The following is an 11,268-nucleotide window of genomic DNA, read 5'->3' on the forward strand; positions in this document are numbered from 1 at the left end:
CCATGCTGATTGCCCCTGAGCATCATTTCTGATGCCGGCCCATCACAAATGTGCTCCTTGATGATCTTCTCAAAGAGTTTCCCCAGGATTGAGGTAAGACTGACGGGCCTATAGTTACCCGGGTCCTCCCTCTTCCCCTTCTTGAAGATGGGGACCACATTTGCTACCTTCCAATCATCTGGCACCTGGCCCAAGCACCACGATCGCTCATAGAGCTGTGCCAGGGGCCCTGCAATAACCCCAGCTAGCTCCCTCAACACCCTGGGGTGGAGAGCATCCGGACCTGCTGACTTGAATGTGTCCAGCCCCTCCAGAAGCTCTCTAACTTGGTCCTCCCCAACCTGAGGTCTGAAGGCGAACCCCTCGAGTCCGGCTTCTATCACAGCAGGGAAGTCCCGGTCCCTGCACAAGAAAACGGAGGTGAAGAATTGGTTAAAGAGGTCCGCTTTCTCCTCTGACCAGCCCAGCAGGGAACGTGTATCACCCCTAACTCAATGTTTATCAGCTCATTAAGAAAACAGCAGAGGGACATTACCACCTATATGTTGATTCTGCCTTTGTCCCGTGTGCCACAGCTCAGGGGTAGCCAGTATGTGGTCTGCTAGTTAATGCTGAGAGGTGCCTGTGAGGGATGGGGGAATGCCTGCTTAGCAGAGAGTGGGGATGGGTCAGGTGGGGAGCAGAATCCGGGCAGATGCCTGCAGAGACTGTGGAAGCTGCAACCAAGCAGCAGAGGGGAGGATTCAGCCCTGCTGTAGAAAATAGAGCCCCGCCCCGCCCCGCCCCGCCCAGCCCAGAGAACATGCTGGGATGGAGGAGTCCGATTTAATTTAAATCAGCAAGGGATCTGGGACAGATATTGTATAAACCGGTTTGAGCCGAATCAGTTAAGTCTGATACTACACTCGACCAAGTTTATCTCAAACCGGTTTCAGCCATTTTCATATTGGTTTATGTGCACTGAACATCTGTTCCGTTACAGGTTTAAGCCAGTTTCTGATCACTTAAACTAGTTTGTCATGTCTGTCCCTAGCCCAAAGGGCTTTATTTGGTTGTTTGGTTGTTGTTTTTTTTAAAGTGTCCAAAGAGCAAGAAACCAGTGCATGCCAAATACCATGTTTAAAAACTCAATAAATAAATAGATATATTTAGCTCATTAGGAAAATGGGCAATTTTCATTGAAAACTTCTACTGCACTCCGTTCTCCCACTTTCAGGTAATTTAAAGTTGAACTGAAAGGAAAGTGAGCTCTCCTGAAACGCTGTGTCAGGCCTCAGCCTCAGCATGAGCATGCCCAACTGCAAGCACGATGTGCTCATTTTGCTCAATAATAAACACATTCATTTGTATAAGTCTTTATAGTATTGCAGCCTCAGACTATAATAAGAATGATTCAGCTGTACTTCATATCAAAAGCAGAATTACAAAAGCCTAATCACATTTCTAATCAATATAAATTATGTCTGGAACCAAAGAAAAATATGCTTAACAATGAAGGTGTGCATTCAGTTCTTTTGTCAGATGTGTTCACCCCTTCTGCTGTGAAACCTGGTTTAGAAAAAGCAGCTGATGAAGATAAACTCAGTAGAAGCAGTCATAAGAGCCTTAGATCTCAGACAAGAACCTTTCTGTCTGAGAGATGAAGGGATCGTGGATCAGTAGAAAGATTTACATTGAATGGCAGGAAGAATGGCACCCATTATTTCCAGAATGTATCAGATCATTCCACCTTATAGCCTCATGAACAAACTCAGGACTCTTTTCAGTCAGTTTAGTGCCATGTCAATTGCGACTGAAAATGAAATAAAACAATGAATAATCCACCCAAATGTCAGTTAAAAACAGGTAATATTTTCCAGTTTTATAACTGTTCAAATTGATTGGATCAGTTTCTGAAGACTTTTACAAATAGCTTCAGTGTACTTAAATCAAATTAAAATAGACATCCTTATTTCTGCTTCTCCCACTCCTATTGAAGTTTAAACTTTCTTCTTTCTTTGATTCTTTTTCTTGTCCTGTCATTTAATTGACAGGATTTGAATGTGCAAAAAGTTATTCTTTTACATTGTTTTGACTTATCCCTAAAAATACAGTCATAAAAAACTACTGCTGTTTGCTCGTGGTAGTAAAGTTGATTTGCCTACCTGTTTTTATTTTTTTTTTTAAGTATAATGAATCTTTTTAAAATTTGGTAATCAGTTGACCCACATGTATTGTCTACAAACTGCACATCAAATGAATCTTTATACCAAAATTAGTCATGCAGTGAGGTTTGAAAACTACACTGATTGTAATTAGCAGCAAAAAGAAAAATCAACTTAACTTCATTAGAACAAGATCAAGACCTAAATGAATAAGTTATTAAGAGTCTTAGCAGGCAACCATGAAACTTTCATGGAGCCTTATTGACCTCAGTACAGCAATATATTGACCGTTCATACTTGAGCAGCTGAACAAGGATTCTGTGGGCTATATGTATCTATGTATGTGTAAAAAAATTCTAAAATGGATTTTATGTACTCAGCTTTCATATTATGTTATGTTAGTAGAAATTTATTTATCAAAATAAATACACTCTGTCTGTCTAGCTAAGAGGTTTATTTATGTGTAAAGACAGATAAAACTACTCTGTGTGTGTTGTGTGTGTGTGTCTACCTATACTAATTCAATTCTACTTTAAAAAAATAAGTTTTATAGAAGGTGTTCAGAAGGACCTTTGATGTTAAGAAGCTCATGTTCCACCCTTGCCTCTGGTCCTGTCTGGAATTACTACCTAATATTAGTAACCATAAGTTAATTTGAAAAAAAGGTATGAGTAAAATAATCAAGACAACCTGAAAAAAAAGTGGGTTTCATCCAGAAATAGAAATAGGAGGCAGCAAATTTTTGCCTTCAGTCAAACTGCACAGGTGTAATTCCTCTGCCAAAATCAGGATTCTTAGCCACCCCTAGCAACTAAAATTGGGGAAGGGGGGGCAAGCAACAGCTGTATTAACTCCCTGGTGACTAGAGCCATGCCAAAATAGCTGTTCTGGCAATCACGGGGACTAGTGTCATACTGCTCACAGATTGGCCATCCTGCAGGAAGCTCTGCAGTCTTAATTGAGCCCATGATGCCCAACAAGTTTGACACCCCTGGGTTAAACAATTTCCTTTCTATTTGTTTGAAACCAATGTAATTGCATTGACTTTAGCAGTTAGTCCTGATTTAAACTGCATGAGTAAAATGAGAACTCTTTCTCTCCTACATTTCCATCTTCCTTGATTGAAGATATCTTCTGTGAAATGCTTAGGAAACCTGTTACTCTGTCATAGGCCGTCAAATGAAATAGAAAACTACAAGTCTGCTATCTTTGTCATAATTTTGCTGGGAACTAATCTGTCTCAGAGAAGTTAACAAATATGCATTAATGCTGTGGAGACTGAGAGATCTGAAGGCTTCAAAGTTTGATAACAAATCTGTATTTGCTGTCTAGGTCTAGCCTAGCCAGGTCTTAAAAACCTGCAAGGATGGAGATTCTACAGCCTCTCTGGGTAACCTGTTCCAGTGCTCCTTCTACCCTTCTAGTGAGAGATTTTTTATAAATTTCTAACTTAAACATCCCCTACTGCAACTTGAAACCATTGTTCCTTGTTCTGTCATCTGGCACTACTAAGAACAGTTTAGCTTTATCCTCTTTGCAACCACCCTTCAGGTAGTTGAAGGCTGCTATTAAATCCCCCCTCACTCTTCTCTTCTCCAGACTAAATAAGTGCAGTTCCCTTAGCCCCTCGTGATAAGTCATGTGCCCCAGCCCCCTCACCATTTTCCTTGCCCTCCGCTGGATTCTCTCCAATTTGTCCACATTCTTTCTGTAGTGGGGGGTCAAAAACTGGGCACAGTACTCCAGATGTGGCCTCACCCATGCCAAATAGAGGAGAATAATCACTTCCCTTGATCTGCTGGCAACACTCCTACTAATGCTGCCCAGTATGCCATTAGCCTTCTTGGTAACAAGGGCAAACTGTTGGCTCATGTTCAGCTTATTGTCCATCGTAACCTGCAGGTCCTTTTCTGCAGAGCTGCTGCTTAGCTAGTTAGTCTGCAGCCTGTAGCGGTGCATGGGATTGTTCTCTCCTAAGTTCAGGACTTTGCATTTGCCTTTATTGAACCTCATGAGATTTTTTTGCGTCCAATCTTCCAATTTATCAAGGTCTCACTGAATCCTAGCCCTACACTCCAGCATATCTACTTCTCCCCCCAGCTTGGTGTCTTCTGTAAACTTGATGAGGGTACACTCCATCTCATCTTGCAGATCACTGATGAAGATATTGAACAAAGCCAGCCCCTGGACTGACACTGAGGTCCTTTACATGATACAAGCTGCCAACTAGACATCAAACAATTGATTCGAGCCTGATAATCCAGCCAATTTTTTATCCACCTTATAATCCATTCATCCAACATACAGTTCCTCAGCTTGCTTGCAAAAGTGCTGTGGGAGAGCACATTGAAAGCCTTGCTGAAGTCAAGGTATATCATGTCTACCGCTCTCCTTGTATCAACGGAGTCAGTCATCTTGTCACAGAAGGCAATCAGGTCAGTCAGGCATGACTTACCCTTGATGAATCCGTGTTGACTGTTTCTAATCACCTCCTTCTTCTCCAAGTGCTTAGAACTGGGTTATTTCCTGCTCCACAATTTTTCTGGGAACTGAGGTAAGGCTGACTGGTCTGTAGTTCTCCAGATCCTCTGTATTCCCTTTCTTAAAGATGGGCATTATATTTGCCCATTTCCAGTCATCTGGGACCTCTCACATGCACCATGAGTTTTCAAAGATAATGGCTAGTGGTTTTACAGTCACATCAGCCAACTCCTTCAGTACCCTTGGGTGCATCATCTCCAGCCCCATGGACTTCTACACATCCAGCTTTTCTAAACAGTCTCTAACCTGTCCTTTCACCACTGTTGGCTGCACACCTCCTCCTCCAAATTGTGCTGCCCAGTGCAATAGTCTGGGAGCTGACCTTGCCTGTGAAGACTGAGATAAAAAAGACATCGAGCACTTCAGCCTTTTCTGCATCATCTCTCATTTGGTTGTCTCCCCCATTCAGTGAGGGACCCACACTTTCCCTGATCTTCCTCTTATTGCTGACCTACTTGTGGAAACCCTTCTTGTTACCCTTCACATCCCTTGCTAGCTGCAACTCAAGTTACCCTTCCTGCTTTGGCCTTCCTGATGTCATTCCTGCATGCCTGAGCAATACTCCTATACTTCTAATCATTTGACCAAGTTTCCACTTCTTGTAAACTTCCTTTTTGTGTTTTAGGTCATTCCAGAGTTCCCTGCTAAGCCAAGCTGGTCTTCCACCATACATGCATGTCTTCCTGCACATCAGGATGGTTCTTTCCTGAGCCCTGAGTAAGCTTTCTTTAAAATTCAACCACCTCTACTGGACTCCTTTCCCCCTCAGACTGGCCTCCCAGGGGATCCTGCTCATCAATTCCCTGAGTGAGTCAAAGTCTGCCCTTCTAAAGTCTGGAGTCCTTACTCTGCTGTTCTCCTTCCTTCCTTCCCTCAGAATCCCAAACTCAATCATCTCATGGTTGCTGCTATACTAATTGCCATCTACAACTACATTCCCCACCAATTCTTCCATTTACAGTCCCTAGTTGGTCTCTCCAATGCTTGCACCAAGATATAGATCATGTTATCGTGAGCAAGATTATGCTCTTAGCACCATCCAGCAGAGTCCAGTGAAGTTTATTGTGGGAGTTTGACTCCATCTCTCACCTCATTTATCTTTTCCTCCTCTGTTGTGTGATTTATCTTCATGCTTGTAGATATTTGCGTAATGAGAGTTTTGTCTAAAGCAGCAGTCACTAACCAGTTGGTCAACTGCAGAGCCTCTGGAAGTGTATCTGAGGCTGGGGGGGCTGAGCGCATGTGCACACTCTCCCTTCCCCCCATAGCCCAGCAGGTCAGTCTGTGGGGGAGGGAAGGGGAGAGGGCCTGATCGAGGCCCCTGCAGTGAGGGGGGGAATGCAGCACAGGCAGGAGCAGGGGTTGATGTGAGTGAGGCCCTGACCGGGATGGGTGGTGAGAGGATCAGAGCCCAGGCCATTTGTCCAGGGGCACAGGGGGCTTCTGCCACTGTGTGCACCCCAACAGAGGCCTGGGGGCACATGCCCCCCCATTTATGCGTGTGGTGGAGGCAGCTGCCATTGCACGCTGTGCTTTGCACCTTGAGCCCTGCTGCAGCTGGCCCAGAAGCAGCCTGGTGGTGGGATGCATGTGGCATTGGGCCTCATCCTGACTGGGTGCTGGGATTGGCTCATCCAGGAGCACCTGAGGGGGGCTTCCACCACTGTGTGCACCCTGACAGAGGCCTAGGGGGCACATGCCCCTCCCCATCTGTGTACAGCGCAGAGCTGCTGCTGTGCACTGTGCTTTACGCCCTGAGCTCTGATGCAGCTGTCCCAGGACCAGTGGGACACACGTAGTGTGGGACTGCCTCCGAGCCAGCTACAGTGGGGCTCGGGGCACAAAGCACAGGAGCAGCCACCTGTGCTCCATGCACAGATTGGGGGGGGGGCACGTGTCCCCCAGGCCTCTGCCAGAGTGCATGCAGTGGTGGGAGACACCTGTGCACCTGGACAAGCTAGCCAGGCTCCAGTGCTCCCACCACCCAGCCAAGACAGAGCCCCACTCTCCCCTGCCCCTGCCTGTGCCCCATGCCCTCTCTCACTATGGGTGCAGTGAGATCACTTAAATTAAAGTTCAATCCAGGATCTGCCATGCGCCACGACCCTCCTCCACCCCTTCCCTCCCCCACAGACTGATCTGCTGGGTGGGGTGGTGAGCAGTAGATCCTGGGTTGCACTTTAATTAAAAAGGTGATTTCATACTTAAAAAGGTTGGACACCACTGGTCTAATGCATGGGTGTAAAAGATAAATGCTGTGGGTTGGATACAGTCAATGGAACCCCATCATTCAGCCCTCGTTGCTACCCTGGGGCCTCGTGTTGATCAACATACCATATGTGCAGCTTCCACCCCAGCCAGTCTAGGACACATGCCACACACATAGGGTCAGTCCCCCTGCAAGCTGGACCCAGAGCCCACAGTGGCTGCTCGGGCTGGTATTGGACTGTGCCATACATGGCACCCACTCTAACTGGTGCAGACCAGCTGAAGCACCCATCATGGCCACTGGATTCAACATGCAGTGGTGTAACAGAGGTTTTGTGGCTCTGATCTGACCTGCAGGGTCAGCCCTTTACCATTCATCCAGCTCATGGACTAGTCCTGCACCATTTGACACCCTTGGTCTAAAATTCGAAGATAAAATCTATAGCACATCTGAGGGCAAGCTCAAAAAGAATCATAAATTAAAAGGAATGCAGGGGCAGAACTTAAGAAGTGCCCAAGGGTTTGGGGATTCTCATAGAATTCTGTTCCTAACTTGCTTGAGTGCTTTGGAAAATTTCCCCTTCTCTCTCAGACAAGGAAACATTATCACAGACCACACAGACACCATAGAAGTCTTCCTCTAAGCAACAGGCAGGGCTAGCAATTGCACAAATAGGTTCCTAGCTGGTTGACGATGGAGGAAGGTCTGAATTGTCAGGAACAGCACAGACAGAATCAGAGGGTGGACTGCTGTGAGAGAGCCGTTGCAGTAAACATCATTCCCTTTCTATTTCCCACGATCTTTTGATTGCTAGTGTTTCGCAAGTGCCCATCAAGGATAATCGTAAAAAAGAAGAAAAGAAAATGGACAAGCTCAAGCACAGTTTGCTGATATAAATTTCATATTTATAGTACTTAGGGCTAGATCCTGCTGTTATATATAAGGATATATATGATTTATTCTAGTGGTATTACTCTGTTTACAGCACTGTCAGTGAGAAGAGATTCTAGCCCCTCATGACTATGTAAAATACATTCCTTTTTCAGTAAACATTACACGCTATCAACATAATGAAATATGGTCCATACATTCACATTTTAAGTGCTTAATTTGCATCAAATAACTTCTGAATCTTCTTAAGTGAGAGGGATTCTCCATATACATATTGAAAATGTATGACATGGCAATGAGGGATAACAAATTTATCATTATTTCACTGTATCATTAGTGTTCTCCTAAAATCTAGCCAAAGCAGCATGGCATCTTCTCTCTAGGACTTAACATTAATGTGACTAATAGCTATTCAGCTGCATCATTATGGTTTGGGAAAGATACATTTTGCCTGTTGCAGTCATTTTCTATAGCTAGTTCACCAAAAATGTCCCTTAATATGACAAATGTGCAGGCACAAAGGCAGCCAAAATCAGTTTGTTACTAGAGTCGAGGAATTGCTGATTTTTACAAATAAAATCAATATAAATTACGGTAACATAAACACATTTCTACTAACTGAAGTCAAACAAGCTTCAAATTCAGTTATCATTTTAATGCTTGTATTTCTTCCTGACTCTTTCTTTCTTATGCTGCAAGACAATCCTGTGTGCTGACTGGGACTTCATAACACGCAAGCACTCTGTGGTAAATATGTGTGTGTGTAATGCCTGATACACTAATGCTAATTGGATCAAGAGAATACCAGTAGTGGCAGTGCACAAACTATATCTTTGAAAGCTGTGTAAATACTGGAAAATTTGAATTATATGCACCTTAATTATAAACAGGATGATAGAACATGTGACCTTGTAACTTTATATCACTGTGGAATTCATGCTATCAAATAGCTACTGCTGCTATCTAGATATCTCTGTTATGTTTGATTGACTGTGTTTTGAGCACTTGTTAATTATTAAGGTGAAAAGCCTAAGTGTGGTAGGAAGGATTATTTTTTCTTGCCCCTTTTGGATGTTGCTTTTCTGAAGTGTTTAGCCACTCTGACCTGATTTTTCCACCTCCAGGTAGGTGAGATTTGCATGTTTGTAAATGTACGCCTACTTTGCACATATAGATGACAATGTGCAGTCACAAATTCCTGACTGAACACAGGGCTAAATGAATTTCCATCTATCTCTGCAAGGGAGGAAAATTGGGATCACTGGGCACATCTACATGTGCATTAAGGCACTTTTCCTAATATGCATTACATTTAGTATCTGAAGTACTAAACAAATGCACATTAGGCTACCTTAATGCACAGTAACAAATACACATGGTTTTTAAGTGATGTTTAATGTGCAGTAGCCTATTTTACTGTGAGTTAGCGTAATGGCAGTTTTTTATGTGACACTTTAATGCACAGTAAAATAGGCTATTGTGCATTAAAGTGCACGGGTCAACGGGCCCACTGGCACATAAAGTAGATGTGCATTGTCACAAATGCAAATGTTTGCTTGCCAGGGTGTCAAGCTAAAACAACTCAGACCCTTACAGTAAAGAGCAATAGAGTTGTTAAACAAACTGAACAAGTGAGCAAGGGAATGTAGTTAGTGTTTTCCAAAGTCGTTTTCAGGAATGTGTAGGGACTAATTTCAGATCTGGTATTAGCAAGTGCAGCTCTCACAGAGGTAACTGGGTCAAAATCTGTGGTGACAAAGTGACTGTGTAACTTTAACCTCACATGTAAATTTGTCATAAAACAAATGCAAGTGCTAAAGCAGTGAACCTTCAACTGATTCGTCACTTAGTGGGAGTGCAGAACAAGTGTAATTTCTAAGCTAAATGGGCAGAAAACTGAGGGGCATAAGAAAAAATAACAGCAGAAGTGTGCAAGAGAAATCAGTGTTCCCATTTCCACTTCACTTTTTCCCATCTTGCTGCTATATTTTGTTTCTGCTACAGCCCTTACCTTTTGCTCCCACAGCATATATTTTAGATTCACTTTGCATGTTGAAATGGTGCAAGCTATACACTATCCTTGGCACCCAGCTTCTGACCAACTTAAAGCCAACATGTAACTTTAATTTAGCACCATTTATGTCACTGCTAATGTCATAGCTTTGCAGCGCACCGCTTGCAAGGTGATAGAGAGTTCAAGGGGCAACGAAATAAAGTAGCTTCTTTCAATCATTGCAGTATGGTATGAGGGAAGAGCATAAGTTCCCCTATGTGCTAATTTCACTAAATCTCATTGTTCTAAGTTAATTATCATGTTTTTCCTCCCCATTTACGAATCTAAGTAAAGCTACAATGAACACATAATGCCCAAAATACACTGCTCTGCTTCTTTACCATTACCTCGGTATTTAAGATCAGTGTATGAAAATGCTTTGAGAGAAAGCACTTCAGGACAAATTTCAGTATTACTGCAGCTATCAAGATGTTTTGGGCTAAAGAAGTTATTTCACCTTCACCTACCTAAGTGGCACTTACACAGCCACATAGTCGCAGTTTTGAGCACTTAAGTATGGTTTGGGTTTCCATACTTCCTGCATTTCCTGACTGCATATGCTCAACCAGCTGCCGTCTGGCCATGTATCTGCCAAGGGTGAGTGTAGAATCATCCAGGCACGTGCATACTGTCAGGCAAGTCCCAAATCTAGTCACAGAAAAGCCGTTCATAGACAGAGATGATCATTCCCACCTTTTAGCTGAACACTTAAGGCAATTGTTTAGGGAACAGGAGGTGCAGGTTCTAGGCCCCCATCACCCTAAAGGAGGTTTGAATCCGCATCTCTTGCTTCTCAGCTTGGTGCTGTAACCACTGCTCTAATGCCTCTTTTGAAGCTGGCCCATTGCACCTGGCATTTAGTATTAATGGGATAAAATGGATAAACAGCACTGGGATAGTTTTTGCCCTATTACAGTGGGTTTCAGCCTCTGGGCCATGCACCGCGGGTGTCCCCAGACTATATCTAAGGGGTCCATGAAAGATTACTATGATCAATCAAAAATACATGAATACCCACACTTACAGTTCACAGGGGTCCACAGCTCCATTTGAAATATTTTAGGAGTCCACAAATGGAAAAAGGTTGAAAACTAGGGGTGTGCGAAACGGGCCATATTCGATTCGGATTCGGCTCAGATTGGGACAGTGATTCGATTTGTTGATTCAGATCACTGTCCCCAATTCAGTTTGGCTGAATCCAAAGATTTGGAGAATCAACGAGTCGGCCATAGCACAACTTTAAATGTTTTTTCTACATGCCTCAAGGTACCAGGTATGGCTTGTGAACGCTGCAATGCTGCAGTGGATGGAATGTCCCATAGGGGAGAGAGAGAGAGAGAGAGAGAGAGAGAGAGAGAGAGAGTGTGTGTGTGTGTGTGTGTGTGTGTGTGTGTGTGTGTGTGTGTGTGTGTGTGTGTGTGTGTGTGTGT

General features: G+C 43.7%; 1 protein-coding gene across 4 annotated transcripts in view; it reads left to right on the plus strand.

Moving 5' to 3' along the window:
- PLCB1 (phospholipase C beta 1) overlaps positions 1-11,268 on the plus strand; it is a 948,624-nt gene that overhangs the window by 866,391 nt on the left and 70,965 nt on the right. The window contains exon 32 of one of the 4 annotated variants that reach the window (XM_019516217.1): positions 8,485-8,532. The exons of the other annotated variants lie outside the window; for them this stretch is intronic. Within the exon in view, the coding sequence (XP_019371762.1) occupies positions 8,485-8,532 (48 nt within the window). The remainder of the gene's footprint in view (positions 1-8,484; positions 8,533-11,268) is intronic. 4 annotated transcript variants of the gene reach the window in all.

Source organism: Gavialis gangeticus, unplaced genomic scaffold (assembly GCF_001723915.1).
Source record: "Gavialis gangeticus isolate Ggan-Ray unplaced genomic scaffold, GavGan_comp1, whole genome shotgun sequence".
In the NCBI taxonomy this organism is placed as follows: domain Eukaryota; kingdom Metazoa; phylum Chordata; order Crocodylia; family Gavialidae; genus Gavialis; species Gavialis gangeticus.